The sequence below is a fragment of the Pelophylax lessonae genome (genome assembly GCF_965119305.1).
Source record: "Pelophylax lessonae genome assembly, chromosome: 2".
Lineage (NCBI taxonomy): Eukaryota > Metazoa > Chordata > Amphibia > Anura > Ranidae > Pelophylax > Pelophylax lessonae.
The window spans coordinates 172,385,573-172,407,811 of record NC_138769.1 but is presented as its reverse complement, the minus strand read 5'-3'; the positions used below and the strand labels follow the sequence as shown (position 1 = coordinate 172,407,811).

General features: G+C 43.6%; 1 protein-coding gene across 2 annotated transcripts in view; it reads right to left on the bottom strand.

The window, feature by feature from the left end:
* The window catches only part of RPS6KA3 (ribosomal protein S6 kinase A3), a 319,536-nt gene that overhangs the window by 85,154 nt on the left and 212,143 nt on the right, over positions 1 to 22,239 (bottom strand). For both annotated transcript variants that reach the window (XM_082245344.1, XM_082245345.1), the window contains 5 exons: positions 19,196 to 19,284; positions 17,893 to 17,957; positions 17,683 to 17,785; positions 17,098 to 17,222; positions 2,059 to 2,181 (listed from right to left, as the gene is read on the bottom strand). In XM_082245344.1, coding sequence (XP_082101470.1) covers positions 2,059 to 2,181; positions 17,098 to 17,222; positions 17,683 to 17,785; positions 17,893 to 17,957; positions 19,196 to 19,284 — 505 coding nt within the window. The remainder of the gene's footprint in view (positions 1 to 2,058; positions 2,182 to 17,097; positions 17,223 to 17,682; positions 17,786 to 17,892; positions 17,958 to 19,195; positions 19,285 to 22,239) is intronic.

The following is a 22,239-nucleotide window of genomic DNA, read 5'->3' as shown; positions in this document are numbered from 1 at the left end:
GGCAGGTAAGTCGCATGGTGCAAAAGAAGGATGGATTTCATGGCCACTGCATTTTTTTAAATTCTGCATGCACCTTTTTTCAGCTGAAAACGCAGGCATAGCAGCTCAAGCCCATTCACATCAATGGGCTGCTATGCCTGTGCAAATGTGGGCCGCCAACCCGCATACATGTGAACCGCCAACCCGCATACATGTGAACCAGGCTTAAAGCAATAGTAAAGTCATTAATAGATAAAAACACCGGTCCTCCTGCAGGTTTAACCACTTATGGATCGCAAGGATTTGCCCCTTTAAAGACCAGGCCATCGGATCAGAGCGCCAGGACCAGTCATCACCAGGTAGGCCAGACACTGCTTGATGGCTATATAATAATAATGTAATGTGGGCTGCTATGCCTGTGTGTATATATATATATATATATATATATATATATATATATATATATATATATATATATATATATATATATATATTAGAGCTGCACGATTCTGGCCAAAATGAGAATCACGATTTTTTAGCTTGGAATAAAGATCACGATTCTCTCACGATTCTCTGTGTAACAAAAAAAAAATTGAAAAAATTGGGATAACTTTACTGTTATATTTTTTTTTTTTTTTTATTCATTAAAGTCTATTAATTGCGTTTGAAAGACTGCTGTGCAAATACAGTGTGACATAAAATATTACCACAATCGCCATTTTATTCTGTAGGGTCTCTGCTAAAAAAATATATAAAATATTTGGGGGTTCTAAGTACTTTTCTAGCAAAAAAAAAAAACTGATTTTAACTTGCAAGCAACAAGTGTCAGAAAAAGATCCAGTCTTTAAGAGGTTAAACTTCCTTTCTCCCTGGCAGAGGGAAGGAAAAAATACAATGTAATCATTTTTGTTTATAGTTAGGAGACTTAATGCTGAAAGGTGTTAGCTGTGTGAGTGAATGAGTCATCCAGCTCACTGAAATGTATCAATTCACAAGTCAGGCAGACTTGACAGAGAAACTCGGTATTTTAAAAATGCCACAATAACAATACCGTGGCTATGCAATACCGCGATATATCGAATTACCGAAAACCGGCATATGTCTAATCCACAATACTGGTAAACTTTTACTTCCAATGTAATTTTAATGCCTTGTATCAACTCTAGTCTATCAGCCCCCAGCTTCTCTGGGTTCAGATGCTGATCTTCCCTGCACAGAGCCTTTAGTTTAAAGTGATTGTAAAAGTTGAATTTTTTTTTAACAAACTTGTTATACTTTACTGCTCTGTGTAACGGTTTTGCACAGAGCAGCACTGGTTCTTCTGTTCTGCCCCCCCCTCCCCCACGGCACTTCTGGCTCCTCCTGCTTTCAAAGTGCCCCTATAGGAAGCAGCAAAGTATAGTACTGTACAGTGTCCCTATAGCAAGGTAAAAACCTCTGCCTTTAAAAACACTTGGTTCCTTCTCTTGCCCAGCACTACATATCCCATGAGGCATTGTCCTCACACATTCACAAGTTTGCTGCCATCTACTGAGATGTATGGATGGTGTGCTGAGCTGTATGTGCGTTGCACTATTTTCTGATATGTAAACAAATAATGCATCTTGTATGCAGGACAACCAATCGGCTGATTGACAACCGGTTGACAACTATTTTCATAATCGATTAGTTGTCAATTAATCGATTCGTGGTTTCGGCCCTACACAGAACATTAAAACCTTCTTGAAGCAGGTTAAATGCACCTACTAACTACGTCTAAATGATCTCAGAAGCAGCTCAAACAGATGGCATTAACAAGCCCAAAGCCCTAGACACTGGTCCTAATACTGTAAAGCAAGCCTCTGACCAAGTCTCCTATTGCTCACATTTGACGTAAACCTTGTCCCAAGGAATATACATTTACTGAATTAAAATATTTCAGATTAACTGTGTTGCCTTGATACCCAGCTGGTCTTGCACTATACAGCACTATTCACTTTGTGCTTTTCCTCTTTTACTCACATTACACATTCCTTGCACAGAAATGTCATTCTTTGCACATTTAATTTACTTTATCATTTTCAGCAACAGAAACATTACCTTGACTGCATATTCCATGTTTGTAGCCTTGTGGATACACCTTTTACATATCGAGTAAGATCCCACCCCGATGTCTTCTTTTAAGTCATAACCGTCAGTGAACTGGATGCTGTTTCTGTGAAGCTGGAACATAAAACCTCTATTAACCTGAAACTGCAACTCTGCATTTCTCTGGGTAATTAAATATTTTACATAAGTAAAAACAAGGCGGAGAGAAAAAACACAAAAGATTTAGTGTTAAAGGAGAATATATTTCAGTTTTGGGCAGGTGATTGCAGAATGAATTGATCACGGATTTGTTGGATCACTTGGGGAATTTGATGTGAGATCTACCGGAGACTTCCATTTCTTCCACAAGGTCACTTTTAAGATGCAACACTGTAGATACTAGTTTCCAATTTAGATCATATATGTAACAGAAGTAATAAAGGGCAATTAATTCATCAGCATATTAACCATGGCAGATAATCTTGCTGCTGGAATCCCAAGAGGATACCAGAAATGCTAGTTAGGAATTATCTACGTAATCCTAAAATATTAATGTTAAGCGTCCTAAATACGCTTTCTTATTGTTCAATAATGCAACATTATGTCTGTATAAAACCTTCAGCACACCCCAAGACTAACAAAATTAGGCCTCGTACCAAATCCCAGCATTTTCGGGTGCCCGGAAGCCACTGCCAGCAGTCTGTCTAAATCTATGACAGGCTGAAATATGCGGCAGCTGAATGCTGTACTAAGCAATACTCAAGTTAAGGGCTTTAGGTGTTCAGGGTCATATGCCAGTGCCCAGCATGCAGAATTCCTGTGCTGTGGGTATACGATCCTGAAAGCCTATGCGCGTACTGCTCAGTAGTGTCCAGCCGTCAAGTTTTAGCTGGTCATAGAATTTTTCCAGGCTGTTGGCAGTGGGGCTGGAAGCTGTACCTAAGCCTCAGGGGCACCCAAAAACTCGGAATGCATGGGGCACAGTCAGAGAGCATGTAACCCTACAGATCTCTTTTGAATTTCAGTATCAAAGAAACTTTGCTGCAGGAAAAAAACAAAACATCAAATAATGCAGTTATGTGAATGCAACTAATGTCGAGTTTTGTTTACAATTGGTCGTTTTTGAAATTATTTGATTTTCAAATGGTTAATTAGGGAGTATTCGATGCTTGTTTTTGACCGCAGTGACAAGAAAAATGAAGGTGAAGGTGAAGGAAAGAAAAAGTTTCTGGATTCTGATCTGAACAAATTAATTCTTTGAATGTGCTTTCTCTTCAGGAAAAATCATAATACACATTATATTAGGTAAAGTTTGATGTGAAGGTAAAACTTTCCTTGTCTGTAATAAACTTAACTTGTTTTATATATGGTAGGGTTACTGACAAACATTACATTGCTTTCATGCAGCTGGAAAATTAATGTTAAAAAACCACTGGCATGGCAACCAAACAAAATGGCTCAGATTATTAAAACGCTTGAATAAAATGATAGTACAGCTACTCTAAGCAGTGCTGTATCTTGGCCTAGGCCGACAAGGCGCAGGCCTAGGGCGGCATTTTGCAGGGGGGCAGCAAAAAAGCTGCACCCTACACAAAAAAACAAACAAAAAAAACAGCCGACTCCCGCATGAAAAGGGTCCCCACCGGCTTGCGCTACACTTTTCGTATAGTGCCAGTCCTTTGGGGTGACTTGGGTCAAAGGGCATAGGCAAATCAGTCTGGCACCCCCATAAAGCGGTCACACTGCTACCTGCCGGTATAATACCAGCCGGTGAGGACATTCGGATAGACCGCAGGCCGCCGACCACACTTAATACAACTGGCCCAATGGCAACCAATACTAATAGGGGGGCACTGCAGCCCTATGCTCCGCCTACCCTACTCCACCCTCAGGTATGGCAAGCATCATGTCAATAATATAATTTCATTTCTTTAAACATCCTTGTCCATGAGCGAGCATACTGAGTTGCATCATATACAATTAAGGCTATCGCAATATGTCACTAGGTTGATAAGATTACTCCAATCTTAAAAGATATTTGGACTTGTGTTTGCTGCCATTGATTATTTCACCTATTTGGCTGACTATGGACTTCCTAGTCAATTTACAAATAAGTGAAATAATCCTATGATTACATTCAGTGGCAGCAAACACAAGTCCAAATATCTTAAAAGAAAGGAGTAATCTTACTAATCCAGTGACATAAGGCTGTACTAATGGCCACTGATGAGGTGGAACTGATAAGGCTGCACTGGTGGCCACTGATGAGGTGGAACTGATAAAGCTGCACTGATGGCCACTGATGAGGTGGAACTGATGGGGCTGCACTGATGGCCACTGATGAGGTGGAACTGATGGGCACTAATGAGGCTGCAATGGTGGGTACTGAAACTGCACTGACGGGCACTAATGAGGCTGCAATGGTGGGTACTGAAACTGCACTGACGGGCACTAATGAGGCTGCAATGGTGGGTACTGAAACTGCACTGACGGGCACTAATGAGGCTGCACTGATAAAGCGGCACTGATAAGCTTCACTGATGGGGATGCACATATGGCCACTGATGGGGATGCACATATGGCCACTGAGGCAGGATGAGTCAAACAAGAAGGGGTGGGTCATATTTAAATTGCACCCGCACAAGTTAAATCAGGCCTAGGGCAGCACAAAACCTATATACACCACTGACTCTAAGCAAATTAATTGGACTTGCTATCAGCCTCTAGATAGCCAACCTACACAGCACCACTCAGACTAGTAAAGCGAGGAACCACAGCCCAAAAAACTTGCTGACGGAAAAGAGCAGGAGTATATACAGTCCTTAAGCTGCCTATGCTCCTTCACTGTTCAATCATAGGCCTGGGGGGTATTGCTTAAAGTGTCATTAAACCCATGTGCATATGCTTTAATATATATGTAGTATATGATATTAAAAGCAAGATATAGCTATTTTTGTTAGTTCTCGAGTCGGTCATGTGATCTTTACGAGTTCCTTTAGTGAATCTAGGAGTTGTGGGTGGGTGGGCGGAGCTCTAGGGGTTACATAATTGGAAAAAAAAAACGAATCTAAAGGCAAATGGCATTAACCCTTTCACTGCCAGGTCAGTACCGACCTACAGCACTGCTTGCAGCTGGCAAGGTCCGTACGCACCTCATTTCTCCCCCTGCTATAAGTTCATGGTCACTTCAATGACCATGAACTTATAACCTAATTCTTACTCGGCTGAATTATTCTATAAATCTGAACAACAGATTACAATCTGCTGATCAGAGTTTATTAACCTAAAATGTGATCGGCCGTCACAAGACTCCTGGCTTTCTCCCCCTTTCCTCCCTGGCTGATGTCAGAAGAAGGTTTTCGCTCTGCCTGCTGGATGTCAGAGGGGGGGAGAAGAGAGTCAGGAGACATGTGAGCACCGATAAGCACTGTGAAAATAGGTAGAAATGCCCATTTATATCCAATCTGATCTGCTAGATTGATGGGGAATGGTATACCCATTCATCTGTTTTTAGTGGACGGGAAGCAGGCAGGTGTAAATGGACACATTGTCATTTACATCAGCCTCTCCACAGAAAACGGGTGGTCCGATTGGGCCCGCTTGAAAAACAGACAGGCAGACCCAAATGGTTTGCTTGTGTGAAAGGGGCCTAAGGCCTTGTTTACACCAGGCATACACAGCTTACCTTCACAGTGATGCCCAGGTGTTCCGTGCATCCCTGTGCAGGAAGTCAGATTGATGTCATTTGGGATGTAGCAACTGCACGAACAGAGCAGTCGCTCTCAACTTGACATCTATGTAGGTCCGCTTGCATGTCCCTGAGCTCACACTGTATGCGTTTGGGGTCGTGCACCCACACGTATGTCGGATTGGAAACAGCAGTAATGTCTGTGCAGCTGTTGCATCCCAATTGACATAAATGGGACTGCCTGTACATGGATGCATGGAACACGGAACACCTGTGCAGGTAAACATGGCCCTCCATGGGTGTACACTTTAGTATGCCACATGTAAACGATGCTTTAGTAGTCGTTTAGCAGGAATTTTTCAAGCCATTTTGTGTTTTATGTGCACCAATCATGATTTTTGTGTATTTTTTGTGATACGAACATTTGCGCAATTATTGCGGGGCCCAAAAAATCAGTAGCAATTTATTCTATAGGTCGTATGTGAACACCCATGTGATTCGATTCTGGCGCAGACAAAAAAAAAAAAAAAGGGTCCTGCACGAGTTTGATCGAAATGCGATGCAAATTCAGCCATACAAAAACTGTATGGCTGAATTCACATCCCATTCGGACCAAACTCGTGCAGGACCCTTTTTTTTTGTCCGCACCAGCATCTGATCTCGCATGGGTGTTCACTCACACCCATGCAATTCGATTCCTTTCCAAAATCACAGTTCACACTGCGATCTGCAAACCGATCTGGGGGTGTCATTAACTTTGAATTGACACCCGCCGCAGTTCACAGAGGGCAGGGTGAACCGCCATGCGATTAAGGTGCGATGAGGAAATCCGCACTGGATTCGCAGGGCTTACCGCATCCCACTAGTGTGAACCATGCTTGAGGGGACTTTTAACCGCTTCCCGACCACCCACCGCCTTTTTACTGCAGCAGGGTTGCTCTCCTGCGCTAGGGGCGAGCGTGCGCCGACCGCCGGCACGCCCCTGCCCCCACTTGGCAGCAGGGAAGCCGATGCACAGGTCAGGCGGCTCCGATTGCCATCTGACACCTGCGATCGTTCCCCGCTGAGAGGACGGACAAGGGTTATAAATACAGCTGCCGGCTCTTCTCCCTGGAATGATCATAGAGCTCATGTGATCTTTCTATATAGGATCACATGTCTCTATGGTCTTTTCAGAAGCCATGCCCCCCACAGTTAGAATCACTCCCCTAGGCTCACATTTAACCCCTTGATCACCCACAGGGTTAACCCCTTCCCTGCCAATGGCATTACAGTAACAGTGCCTATTTTTAGCACTGATTACTGTAGTAATGGCCCCCAAAAGTGTCAAAAATGTCAGTTAGGAGTCAGATCTGTCCACCGCAAAAAAAATAGCAGATCGCCACCATAACTAGTAAAAAAACAAAAAGAAAATATATAAAAATGACAAATCTTTCCCGTAGTTCATAGATGCAATAACTTTTGCGCAAACCAATCAAAATACGCTTATTGCAATTTTTTTTTACCAAAAATATGTGGTAGAAAACAAATTGGCCTAAAATGTTAAAAAATTTAGATTTTTAAATTTTTTTTTAAGAATGTCATATAGCAGAATGTGAAAAATGTTTTTTTTTTTTTTCAAACGCACAGGTGATCAAATACCACCAAAAGAAAGCTCTATTTGTGGGGAAAAAAAGGACATCCATTTTATTTGGTTACAGCGTTGCACGACCGCGCAATTGTCCGTTAAAGTAATGCAGTGTCAAATCGCAAAATAGGGCATGGTCAGGAAAGGGGCAAATTCTTCCGCTCTTAAAGTGGTTAAAATTCTGAAAGCTGCAAGTAAAAAATGGTAACCTCTGGATTTTCAGAGTAAATTTTAATTTAGTTTTGTGTACAGTTTTCACCATTTGAACAAATATTTGTACATTTTAAATTGTACCTTTTTGTGAAATATTTGTTATTAACTCAATACAATTTTAACTTTTATATTTAGTAGGAATTTTGTACATTTTGCCATGTATGAATCCACTATTAATGATTTTAGTGCATTTTTAGTAAAAAAATGGATTTTTGTAAAATCTTACCGTAAAATCCTTTTCTCTTAAGCTCATTGACAGACGTAGTCCTCGTTGATTAATAACAACTCGGGTTATACTGCCCTCTACAGGAGTAGGACTAGACAGAAAAGAAAACGTTCTGGCCACACCCTAGGGGCAGTCCCAGAGGGTATATCCTCTCACTTCCTGCTACAGCAAATCAGTTATGTCACAAAGCAGTGTTTAGAAAATTTAACCCAACCCAACTCAAAAACAGAGGGGCGGGTACTACGTCTGTCAATGAGCTTAAGAGAAAAGGATTTTACGGTAAGATTTTACAAAAATCCATTTTTCTCTGTCGCTCATTGACAGACGTAGTCCTCGTTGATTAATAACAACTCGGGACGTCCCAAAGCAGTACCACAAATGAGGGGTGGGATAACAGAAATCAAAATCCAGAAGGCCCAACCGGAGCCAACCAGAAGCATCAAGGACTCATCGAGCAAAAAGATGAGACCTAAGTGAAAAACCCAACAACCCTTGAGGTAGACCAACAGTCTCCTCAGATTGCGGCCTGCAGAACCTTGCGGCCAAAAGAGGCATCTGACGATGCCATCACATCAACTTTATAAAATGATGTAAAGGTATGAACCGACGATCAAGTCATCGCCTTGAAAACCTGGATCGCTGACGCCTGATGGCGGAAGACCCAGGAAACACTAGGCGCCCGAGTAGAGTGCGCCTTAACAGGGAACGGAGGATTCCGACCCTTAATAGAATAAGCCTGTACCACCGTCTGACTGGTCCATCTAGAGATGGTCGCGGCAGACACAGGCAACCCCCTTCTAGGGCTATCCGTGATCACAAAAAGTGAGTCCGTCTTACGAAACAAGTTCGTAGTGGTCAAGTGTACCCTGATTGTCTGAACTCCATCCAAGGAGTGTAATGCAAACTCCCAAGGATGGCTAGTCTTAGGACACGGGGAAGGTAACACAATATTTTTATTCAGATGAAAACTCTGAAAAGCACTTTAGGAAGGAAGGATGGATTCGGAAGAAGAACCACCTTATCCCTATGAACCACCAGATATGGGGAACGACAAGATAATGCGGCCAGTTCTGACACCCTGGGTGCAGAAGTAATGGCCACCAAGAAGGCCACCTTCTGGGATAATGTAAGCAAGGGAATCTCCCTAATATCTTCAAAGAGAAGTTTCTGAAGAACCGACAACACTAAATTAAGATCCCAGGCGGTAAGGGTGCACGTGTCGCACCCCCTGGATGAAATTCCGCACCAAGGAATGATTAGCCAAAGGTTTCTGAAAGAAGATTGCTAACGCTGAAACCTGACCCTTGATAGTGCTCAAGGACAGTTTCTGCTCAACCCCTTGTTGCAGAAAGACCAAGATTCGGGTCACCGAATAGGTATGTGGGGGAAATCCAAGAGATTCACACCACGCAAATATAAGACTTCCATGTGCTGGAAGTCGCTTTCCTTGCTTTAACTAGAGGTAGGAATAACTGAAGCTGACACTCCCTTGTCCTTCAGTACCTGGGTCTCAATGGCCAGGCCATTAAGCCAGCGATTGTAAAGCAAGATGGAAGATCGGTCCCGGAGACCGCAAATCCTCCCTGAGAGGAAGTCTCCAAGGAGCGTCCGCGACTAGCCTCACCAAGTCGGCGTACCAGAGCTCGACGAGGTCAGTCCGGAATTTCCAGAATAACTGGAACTCCCTCCACCTCTATCCTGTGAAGAAGTTCCCTCAGTAACTTGAGAGAATGGAAGGCATGCCGTAGCTGATACTGCCCCCACGGGGCGATCAGCGTTTCTGCTGCGTCCGCTAGAAGATCGCGGGTGCGAGCTACAAACCTCCACACCTTCCTGTTGAGCCAAGGTGCCAACAGATCCACATCCGGGGTGCCCCAATGAAGGGACAGCTAGTGAAATACCTCTGGATGAAGAGGCCATACCCCTTGATCCAGAATCTGACGGCTGAAATAATCTGCCTGCCGATTTCCCACCCCCGGAGTGAACACTGAGGGGAGATCCGGAACAAACCATTCCGTCCAACGAAAGATGCTAGTCGTTTCGATGGCCACCAGGACACTAAGTGCCCCTTTCTTGACACAAGTCACGACCGTGGCATTGTGCGATTGGATCCGAATCGGGCTGCTCTAGAGCTGCTCGGTCCAGTAAATCAGACAAAATCTGATCGCTCAGTTCCGATACCCTTATTGGTAACCTGGATACTATCGGAAGGAATGACTTCCCCTGGTTGAGCATCGGAGACTCCCTGGTCCACTCGCTCAACCGGATCCGATTGTCCAGGGAATCGGAATTCTGGAGAATTCGGGTACGAGACTGGGTATACGGTGCTGCCTCTAAGAAGGCCACCATCAGTCCCAGCCATTTGACGGACAGCAACATCCGAATCGTTGACTGAACCTTCTGGAGTTTCTCCGCAAGGAGAAACCCTCTTGCCCAGGATGTATCCAACATTAGGCCCAGATAGTTCAGTCTCCTGGTGGGAACCAGGGATGATCTTTGGGAAAGCGAAGAAAACGCTGATGTCCTGCGATGATGGGGATATAAACATAGGCATCCTAAATGTCTATGGACGCCAGGAAATCCCCCTGATGCAGGGAGGTCACCACTGTTCGGATGGACTCCATTTTTCCCCAAGTCCAGAATTGGACGCACCTTGTCCTCTTTCCTGGGCATTGTGAACAGGTTCGAATAGAACCCCTGAAACCGTTCAATGTTAGAAGGGAAGAATCGCACCGGTGGAAGTGATCGAAACTCGATCCTGTATCCTGACTGTATGACCTCGCGAACCCCTTAGTCCGGGGTTCTGACAAGCCATGGATCCGGAAACCGGTGAAGACATCCCCCCACCCCAGAGATGGGTAGGGGCGCATCAGGCTGTATTCCTCAGGCTTGGCTGAGCCGGACCTTTTGTTTAGCCGACCAGCGCCCTTTGAAAACCCTCTGAAGGGGCTTTGGAGGGTTTCGCCTTATCGCCCGCCCTCGCGGAACGAACAAACTCTTTATGAGCAGAAAAGGAAGGTCCTCGTTAGTTACGAGGTCCTTTATCCTAGCAGTCTGTGGCAAGACAGTGCTCTTGCCCCCAGTGAGATCCTTATAATCTCAACCAAACAAGCGATCCCCTTGAAAGGGGAGATTAGCCAACCCATTCTTGAAACCAAACTAAATGGCAACCACTGGCCTAAGGGTTGACCCTATCAGGGAAAAAATGACACGGGATTCCGCTTCCACTTTTTCGATCCACCGGATCCCTAAAGGACACAGCGTCCTCCAACGGGATAACGGTGGCTTTATTTGGAAATTGGTGAGTCCACTGCTGGTGGTACCGTCTATCCTTTAAAGAGGGATTCCTCAAACGGATAGCGCCTAGCCATGCGTTTGGAAATAGCAGGGGTTCGTTTCAAACGACCCCATTTGGGTAAAGGAAAATCCTTCGCCCTTTTGGTAGGCTAACAAGTACCAAAAAGGAATTTCAGTCTCAGCTACCTCTGCCGGTGTAACCTCAAGACTAAAGGTTTCCCGGACGGACACAACTAGTGCATGCACCACTCTTGTGCTATGGCAGAGGCAGAAACGTTCTCCTCACTGCTGAGGAGACATTACCTGAGACAACAGCCCCATAAGAGGGACCTGCAGCTGCATTGACCAGCTCCGAATCCGTATCTGAAGTATCAGATGAAAAATAGGGGTAGGCGGGGGTCGCTTCTTGACCCCCGTCCCTGACAGGCCACCTCCACCCGGGATACCAAAGACTCCAAAACTGCCGATAATGCATTCAAAACAAGTGGGGTACTGGAGGGTCCTGCGGCCACCTTGAGGGGATCCGGTGGGGATACATATGCGGCAGGGTCAATGATTATACAAGACATTTGCCAGCGACAAAAAAAAATGACAAAGTAAAAAACTTTTTTTTTTTAATAATCCCCCAGCGCAACAGCGCCCCTCAGTGTTACCTGCCTCTTTGGACCCCACCGAGAGAGAGAGACCCCAAGGCTCATCCCTGATGCACAGAAGTTTTCTATCAGGCTGCTCAGTGCTGTCCTGTTACAGACAGGAAGTCTTTGGCCCTTTTTCCTGGGTAAAGGAGGCGGCTCCGCCCCTTAACACGCCTTCCGGCGCCTCCCCCTGGCTCCACGAGGTGTTTGGTCACCTCAAACATGGCCGCCCCCATGCTGGGGCGGCTAGCAGCGGCCTGCGGGATGTCTGTATTCGGCCTGCGGGAGTGCATCGGCCCCACAAACTTCACCCTGAATGGTGATAAGCCTGGCCGGCGGTACAGGACCCTGGCGGGCCGCATGCGGTCCGTGGGTCGTCAGGAGATGCCACAAAACAGTGCTGTGCAGCCCGTGGAAGCTGGAGGAATGGCGATCTGAACTGCAGTACTCAGGCATAGGCATCAGCCTGTGTGCCTCTGACAGGTAGGATACCTTTTACTTCAATAGTAACGCCCTTTTAGTGCTGCCACTGACTTCAGTCATCCTTACAGTCTTACAATGACTTTAGATCGTCAGCTCCCAAACCAAGCCTCCTGGTTATTTTTCACAAAAATCACACTCAAATTGGGGGATCTGTGATTTATTATAGGATAGAGGGGAGATCCATCCTACCATCCCAGAGAGGGGCCCGCGTCCACCACAAACTCGACAGGGGGAGAGGGGGAACATACTACTCACCATACCGGAACCAGGCGGGCGCCAACTCCTGACAGAAACCCCTCTCCACTGGGGTGGGGGGGCTGTCGACCAATATGGATGCCGTGACTCTGTTGGTCATTGGCGTCCAGGTGAGACGTTTAACTCGCAGGGTCAGTCCCTGTCCAGTGGGACTATGTCACGGACGACTATGAGCTATGGCCTGCACGCGCTCGTAGGCTGAACTGGGGTGCCCACTGGATCTCAACATCCAGCCCGTCGCCCAGTTCCAGCTTACTTGCTTGAAGATCTCACAGGAACACTGGAGAAAAGAGCTGTCTAAAAAATCTTTCTAAGAAAAAAATCCTAACAGGACCGAAGATCCTAGCAAGGCATCTAGGTCCTTACTCCTAACTAGACAGAAAAAAACTGATTTGCTGTAGCAGGAAGTGAGAGGATATACCCTCTGGGACTGCCCCTAGGGTGTGGCCAGAACGTTTTCTTTCCTGTCTAGTCCTACTCCTGTAGAGGGCAGTATAACCCGAGTTGTTATTAATCAACGAAGACTACGTCTGTCAATGAGCAACAGAGAAATATTGGTTTGATAAACATTTGCGCAAATTATGCGGTGCTTAAAAATCAGCAGAACCTTTTTATTATACTGGCCAATAGCTTTCAGAAAATATATGGTTTGGGGGGTCCTTTAGAAACACTGAAAGCTGTAAGTGAAAAAAGAAAACCTCCCGATTTTTTAGAGACATTTTTGTGTACGTCCGATTATCACTATTTCTGCAATTTAAAATGTACAAATATTTATAATTTATTAACTCAATACAGGTTAGCTTTTATATTTAAAAGGAACTTAGCAGGGATTTTGTAAAATGTGCTGTGTTTGTATCGGCTAACAATAATTTTAGTGCATTTTTAGCAAAAAAGTGGAATTTTGACTTACCGAAAAATCCATTTCTCTGATGTTCATTGATGGACACAGCTCCTGATCTTCATAACCATTGGGTTATACTGCCCTCTACAGGAGTAGGACACTAGGAAGAAAAATATTCTGGCTACCCCTATGGGCAATCCTAGGGGGTATACTGCCTCTCCCTACTATAGGTACTCAGTTTAGTTACAAGCAGTGTCAGACTGTATTACAACTCCCCAGAGGGGTGGATGCTGTGTCCGTCAATGAACATCAGAGAAATAGATTTTATGATAAGTAAAAAATTCAATTTTCTCTTTCTTTCATTGACGGACACAGCTCTTGATCTTCATAATCATTGGGACGTCCCAAAGCAGTGTTAAACATGAGGGGTGGGGACAGCTAAACAGTAGCCAACAGGAGCTCAACCAAAACAACTGGGGCCTACCTGAAAAAAATCAATACACCCTCATGTACATGGACTTTATTTTGTAAAAAAAAAAAATATATATATATATTTATATATATATATATATATACACATACACACGAGACTCCTCCTCTGTCTGCAAGCCTTTTCTTTTACGTGGGCCCAGCACCATGTTTGCTATTTAGCAATTAAGCTGACTGATCACCCAGATGCCCTTTTTGGGACCAAGTATCCCCCAAAACAACTCCCCTTTCTTCTTTATTGTCCCAATGGTCTTCTTTATCTACTGGAAGGGTAAAATAACAGCGGTCAAAATTACCTTACTACAGAAAATGTATATCTTTTTACAGTGTTTCCAATCTCTGTCCCCACCCATTATCTATGGATTTTACAGCAAGGGTGTCCCATTACATGTGGGGGATCTATTAAACCAAGACTTCCTAAACTTGCCATAATGTGTTTCAAAATTGGACCGTGGCTTAGGTTTACCAAACTACCAGAATTATTATTTTGCAGCTCAATTGGCACAGGTCATTAAATCCCTATAGGTAGGTCTGGTGGCTGTGGACTGTAACCTCCTCACCCTAGATAACATACCATGGCCCAAGCCTTCAGACTGGAGTGGTGTCACAAATCAATTCCTCTACACTCACTTGTTCTATGGGATACTTTTTAATGTTCCTACGAGTTGTGTAGCTTCTCCCCTTTTAGTTTGGAGCTGTGAATGCTGGGTAAAAAGACTGGTTTTCTAATTTCATATCTAAATTACGCTTAACCCGGCTACATCTGAATGAAAATTTGGTCATCACCTAAGTCCACTTCACAAAATACAAAAGCGCAGGAGGCCAATTATAGGGTGTTGACTTGCTGGCACCTAGTCCTAGCTCATATTGCTAAATTTGTGCCTAACTACTCACCAATGTGCTTCCGGGGCTGGGTGGTTCTACGGACTAATCTACACATGTGGTGGACATAGTCCATAGTCCCAAAACACTGGACTGAAGTTTTCCACATTATTTTAGGCCACCCTAACACGATGCCCTTATTGCTTTATTAAACACCCTGAGGAGCTCACAATCGCAGTTTAAATTATGGCTACAGGTAACGAAGATTGCCCGTATTTGAAAAAGACCGTCTTTTGTATAGTTGAGACCAAAAACTATTACAAAAGCCAGGATAAATGCTAAAATAGAAGCTACACTACAGGACAAGATCTCAAAACATATGAAAATATGGCAACCTTGGGTCGCTTACTTTCTTCCCCCAAATTTGGATGATTCATTGCTTGAACCTTGATTAGAGGTTGGTCAGACCCAATTAAGCTGTGGTCCACGCTTAATTGTGCACAACAACCCCTACGAACCCCCGCTATTCCCCATTTTCACCATTTCTTATTCTTCTTCTTCATTCCAATGGCTTGACAAGTTTATACAATGGCTTAGAGCAGGGATTCCCAAACTATGGCCCTTCAGCTGTTGCCGAACTACACATCCCATGAGGCATTGTAAAACTCTGACATTCACATACATGACTAGGCATGATGGGAATTGTAGTTCCTGAACAATTGGCGGGCCGTAGTTTGGGAATCCCTGGCTTAGAGGATATACATGACTGCACTACTACCGGATCAGGAAATCAGACTAATTGTATACCTGAATCTGCTATCCATACTATCTGGATACGCTCATTACTTCATACTACAGTCAAGCCTTATGACCTTCGTCATTTTTCATTAAGAGTCACATCCTCTGTACTAGTTTAAATATATTGAAACTAATTGTATACCTGAATCTGCTATCCATACTATCTGGATACGCTCATTACTTCATACTACAGTCAAGCCTTATGACCTTCGTCATTTTTCATTAAGAGTCACATCCTCTGTACTAGTTTAAATATATTGAAAAAAAAAATTATTTGTTCTCTTCTCAGCCACCCATCATGTGGCCCGGCTCATGGATTGTGATCGACAGCAGAGCATCTTCTCATTGCAACGCTGTTTATCATTGCTGTCTATGGGAATGTGTGGGAGGTCATGTGAATCAAAAATGTAGATACAGTTTAGCTAAAAAAAAAAAAAAAAAAAAAAAAAACACGATCACACATGAAAGCAATGCAATTCTAGCTTTCGAGTTTTGTTTACCATAATGTTATTTACATTTAGTTTTAAATTAATCACGTGACCACCGAGGCTCCCATACAGTCAACAAAGCCAATTTCAGTTCTAAATGGCTTGACAAGTCGCATCCCATTGCTGGCAATTAAACTGTTCAAATTACTGCAACTCATGTTATAGCGACTTTGAAAACGGTTCCTACACTACTTTTTTTATGATTTCATTGCAAAGTGCATTGGCTTCTGTTAAATAAAGTCACAAGCCGCAGTGAAAATTGGAAGTTTAAATCGCACTGCTCTTCGGCTTTGAAATCAATCTGAAGTAGTGTGATTTCAAAGCTGCACCAGTGTGAACCAGGGCTTAAGTAAGCATTGCTTTCAAGCTTTTTTTTTTTTTTAGTAGAATGGTATTTCAGTTTACATTGGAAGCCTATACCTTTCCATAGGCATTCTCACTGCTCTACTATTTAACACTGCGGTATACAGGAATGTATGGGTGGAGCTCTGGCAGTCACGTGGTTCATTAAAATCCGATCTAAATGCAAATACCATTATGCAAAAGGAGTCTTATGTGAGGCGGCTTTCTGAACATGCGCAGGCCAAGCTGCAACACCAAAGAGTGTAGATTCCCCTGAAAATCATAGCCATTCAGAAAAGGGAACTGGCAGGATTACCAGGTAAACACAACCACACACCACATTCAACTGCAGCAGAGAAAGTCTGACCTTCAACATGACAGATGTCTGTCAGGCTGTTTAAATCCCAGGACTAGATGGACAGAATTACAAACCTGTAGTTGCAGGAAAGAAATCTGCATCTATGGCCTGCCTTAAGTGGGGTACACACTAGTAGAAAATCTGCCGAAAATTCCCGCCCGATGTGAAATCGTCCGATTTTCGTCTAGTGTACACAACTTTCAGCAGCCGATGCCGACATTTTCAACAAAAAAAAAACGGAGGGACAAACCCCAAAATTTTTTTCGTCCGTGCTGGTATTGAGGCGATTCAAACATAGAACTTGTTAATAGTGCACTAGATACTGCAGATCACTATATTGTACAGGTCATACACAGACGGAGGATGTGAAAGAGTTCATAATCAAACATGAACATTTACCTGTAGGCATCAGCTCAATGCACTTAAACTACTTAAAGATTTCAAACCAAGGTACCCATACGCCTGCTGCCGTTTATGTCAAATGCTTACCGGAACAATGCCATGAACTCCAACTGTCTGTATGGCCTGATTTTCTTCTTCTGAGGAAATTGCCACAAAGCTAAATCCACGGAAGAGTTGGTGTGCATTGGCACTAGCTGGGATTCCAGGAGAGTCTGGACAAAAACAAAGATTAACATTTTTTATTATATTTTTCGTAAAAAAAAAAAAAAAATGAAAGCATAGGTAGTTGCAAAGCACTTTTATTTTAGGCCCCATTCACACTAGTGCGACTTGTCCCGCAATTTTTGACCGCAAAATCGCATGACAAGTCGTTTTCCATTATTTTCAATGAGCCCCATTCATATCAGTGCGTTTTGAAGTCGCACCGACTTCAAAGTAGTTCCTGCACTACTTTGCCACGATTTTAATGCATTTTGAGGCATATAGCCTTGCCCATGCTTTCAAAATCGCGGCAAAAATCGCGGCAAAATTGCGTTGCAATAGTGTGAAAGGGGCCTTAGTCCTAATAATAAAGAAAAACTGTGGTTAATAGGATCAGGTATTTAGACTGAACACATCTGAGCTGAACAGAGAAATATTGTTTAACTCATACAGCCCACATCCTCATTTCACCTTTGGGTGTTTTTGCCGTGAACTCTGGGTCAAAATAAAATGTGTCTTCAGGACCACCTGTTGCTGGTTTGAACGGAGGCTGAATTTCTCTTCGGTACAATTTCTACAAAGAAAAAAAAAATTTTTTTTTTTTTTTAAACAGATGTATTTACAATAATGATACATTTCAAAAACAACCAAATGCTGGGCAGAATAAATGGTGCTACTTACATTCCAGTCAATTGTTGCAAAGAACGGATGTCTCTTAATTTCTTCAACGCCATCAGGGCCAGCTCCTGTAAACATGTTAACAGCTCTAATTTTCACTTAAAATAATAAAAACACATTTCCCTTGCTTTCTTGATGTAGTTCTATGATGTATATTAGTTCTATGATGTATACACCTAACAATGACTCTCTGATTAGCAAAGTTTAAACATTAAATGTGTAGAAGCACTGAAATCCAGCATTTCAGTTCTCAGTGAAAACTGATGGAATCCCTCACTGGCTTTTAATATCCCTCAGGCACTCTATTAGTGGGATCTCACCAGACTCTGCCCCATTCTCCAAGTAAGTACAACACAAGCAAGAAGACTCATTCCTGCTACTTTTTCTAGAATATAATAAATAAAAAAATCCAAATATGCCACAAATTCCTCACCAATGTGTTTTCAGGGCTGCACACTTTATGGTCATGACATGTAGAATGTGATTTCTGGACAACATATATGATATGTACTTTTTCAGCACAATTTTACTGAAGACCTGGTGAGGGAATGGATTCCTAAGCGGCTGGAGGACATTAGGAATGCACAGTTTAAGCTTAGGATGTCCATCCTAACAGCTGAGAAACAATTACAAAAGCATGGAAAATTCCCACTTTAGGACTGTTAAAAGTGTTAAGGCCTGAGTATCTTGGATGACGACTGATGACAAAGTGATGGCTTTCCTAGATGATAAACTGGTCTTCTTTGAGAAAGTATGGTCCCTTTGGACCCTATCCCCATTTCCCTCTGAACTTTGATCAACTCGAACAACTTTAATTCTCTTGGGAGCTGCAGGGAAGTTTTGAGTGGAATTGGATCTTACCTTCAGCTGCAGATTCCCTCTACCACTTTCTCTCTCCCATCTCCCTTCTTCTTTGTCCTCTTCTCTTGCAGATATTCTTTCCTGTATATTATAGTGGCCTACTCCATAATTTGGGAGTGACACAAAGGGACTGAGTGCTATCTTGGTATACGGTTTATTCTTTAAATAAACATTGTACTAGAACCAGAATACCCCACTACGATGGGGCATAACCTCTTGCAATTCTAATTGTTTAATATTACTAAACCTTCGATAAAGACTTTTGAACAGAAATTAAGAATCTAGGAAAGAGTCACACCTGTTATAATGGCAGAGTAGATAAAGCTTGTGCTGCGGTTGTCCATGATAGATTACAGTACAACCTGGTGAGTAGCTCAACTGGCCTGCAACCAACCTAAGCAGAATTGTTAAACTAAAATGACTCTTAGTGACTGCTGTACCTTACCTAATCTGTTGGTTGGGTTTCTCTTGAACAACATACGCAGTAGGGACTGAGCCTCTGGAGTAAGAAACTGTGGCATGCCAAGCTTGGCCCTAAATATTAAGTGGAAAAAAAAAGCACAACATTTAGCATGATAATAATTTGATTAACTACAGACAATGATTAAATGCATTTCTAAAACGAATAAGTGCAGCGTGCAGTGCTATTATGTGCAAAAAAAACCTCAAAATAATCTCCTCCCAAAATGACAATATAAAAAACTTTGCATGTGTACAAATTCACACAACATATTAAATAAATGGTGATATCAAACATATGCAGATTTAAAGTAAAACCTGATATTCAGTGTTAAAAGTAATCAAAAATGCCCACGGACATTTTTAATTTACACAAAATTTTTATAGGTTCATAACAGACTTCGGTGCCACTCTCTCCACTATAAATTGTAATATTTTTATGAACTACAAAAACACCTCCTCTCCTTTCACACATGCTCTCAGAAATGTCTAAACCCGAGTGATGTACTCACCAGATTAAATGACTCCCTTAAATCAATAAGTGGGTCCCTAACAGCTTTTAAAGCGTCAATTTAGCCACGCGGCTCATCCTCTCCTTTATTCCACACAGAACAAGAGTTCATGTCTCTCTCTCTTCTGGTATCCTCTCCAGCTCCACTACACAAATGAACCAAACAGAAGAAATGCTTTGCCCCTAGGGCACTATGCCAGGAAGTTGTTTCTGGTCCGGGGAAGGCACGTTGGAAGGAATACGGGAAAGCAGGTTACAATGACAGTACTTCCATTTAATGATGTGACAGATCCAGTGCCTTAACGGGCACATTTTCAGGTAGGTGCACACTTCTATTGTTTAACTAGCTTTTAATAAAGGGTAATACACAATCTTTGGCTTGTCTCCTGTTTGGCTCATTTCTGGTATTGTGGAGCTGGAGAGGATACTAGAAGGGAGAGAGACATAAGCTCTTGTTCAACGTAGAATAAAAAGAGGAAAAGTGGGGTTGCGAAATCTACACAGTAACGACTTGGAAGGACCCACTTACTGATTTAAGAGGATCATATAACCTGGTACGTGCATCATTAGGTTGGGGACATCTCTTGGAGCATGTGATGAAGAGAAGGTGTTCTATTTCACAGAAATATTTCAATTTAGGATGGCGAGAGTGGCACCATAGTACTATAAACCATTCATGGACACATGGGCGAAAATTTACTAAAACTGGTGCAGCTGTTAATAACTAATCAGCTTCTAACTTCATCTTGTTCAATTTGGCTTGGTTCACACTGCCACGACTTAAATCAGACTTGTGAGACCCCAAGAGGGGTGACGTAAAATCCCATGTTAGTCAACGAGAGCGGTCTTAATTAGCACAAAGTCGCACTGACTTTAGAAAAGGTTTCTGTACTGCTTCAAGACGACTTCTATCGGACTTGTGCCAATAGACTTTAAAGGAAGTCGACTCCAAGTCAGATCCTCATCTATATTGATGCGATTTGGATCTGACATTACAGGAAGATTACCAAGGCATTCCCTGAAAAATGCTAAAGTAACATCAAGGTTGCCAGCAAATCGCCTGGCAAAGTCACACTGTAAGTCACGCGACTTAGGTCGTGACAGTGTGAACCGAGCTTTGACAGAACCTGGAAGCCGATTGGTTACTATGCACTGGGTGCACCAGTTTTTAGTAAATCTCCGCCTCCATGTATAGGACTTCACTTGTTTATGAATATTTCCCGCATATGAAACGTTTTTTGGACACTTGTTTCCTAGACTTTTTTTTTTTTTTCCACAGTAAATGAGCCGGACCTTACACTCCTTCATTTGCCTCAATGTTGTATTTGGAGAAGAAACCGTTGATCTTAAACTGGCAAGTTCTTGTTGAATTAGTTTTTCTTCTTCCTGTCTGGAGCTGAACCCGGTGATATTCCTGATCAGACTCCCCAGCTTAGAACTGGCCCCAGGCGGGGGGTCCTGTAGGAGGAGGCCGGGCAGAGCGCTAAGTGTTCTCTCTGAGGTAATCAGCCTCCCAGTTTTCCACCCTGGGAATGTGTACGGCAGAGAGGGCTGGAAAGAACCGTTCTGCCCACCATAGAATGCCGCTACCTTCAGAGCAGCCAGGACACTTCTTGTGCCCCCTTGGTGACTGACATAGGCCACGGTCGTGGCAATGTCCGATTGAACGCGCTCTGGACAACCTTGAAGACGATCCGTCCAATGGTCCAGACACAGTCTGATCGCTAGGACTTCCAAGACATTGATCGGTAGTCTGGACTCTTCCAGTGTCCAGATCCCCTGAGCAGAATGCTTGCAGAGGACGCCTCCCCAGCCGCACAGGCTGGCATCTGTGGTGACCACTGTCCAATATACAAGGGGAGGAAGGAGTTTGCCCAGACGAAGCACCGGAGAACTAAGCCCCCATATCAGGGACTCCATTGTACCCCGACGTACCCGGATTCGATTGTACAGAGACTGCAGAGTCTTGTCCCATTTGGTCAGAATCTCCCTTTGCAGGGACCTTGTAAGGAACTGTGCCAACGGAACCGCCTTGAAGGTAGGAACATTCAGGCCCAGGACCCACATGCAAGTCTGGAGGGATGACCATCTGCTGGACAGCAGGAGACAAATTGCAGCCTGCAATTCCTGGAGTTTGTCCAGAGGAAGGACGACTCTGGCTAAGGCTGAGTCCAGAGGAAGGCCCAGAAAGTCTAGCTTTGTGGATGGAACCATGACAGACTTCTGAAAATTCTGAATCAATCCGAACTCCTGCAGAGTTCGTATTTTGATTTCCAGGTTTTCCACCAGAGCAGAAGGAGACTCCAATCACAGAAGGAGATGGTCCAAGGAGATAGCCCAGTACCGTGATCCCCCATTAGAGCAGTAAAGTTAGCACTGGGGCTAACAGTTGTGAAGACCCGAGAAGCAGAGGCGAGACCAAAGGGTTACGCCACAAACCGATAATGCTCCTCTCCCGCAGCAAACCGGAGGAAACGCTGGCGAGGAAACGCTGATGACTGGCTCATATTGGAATGTGA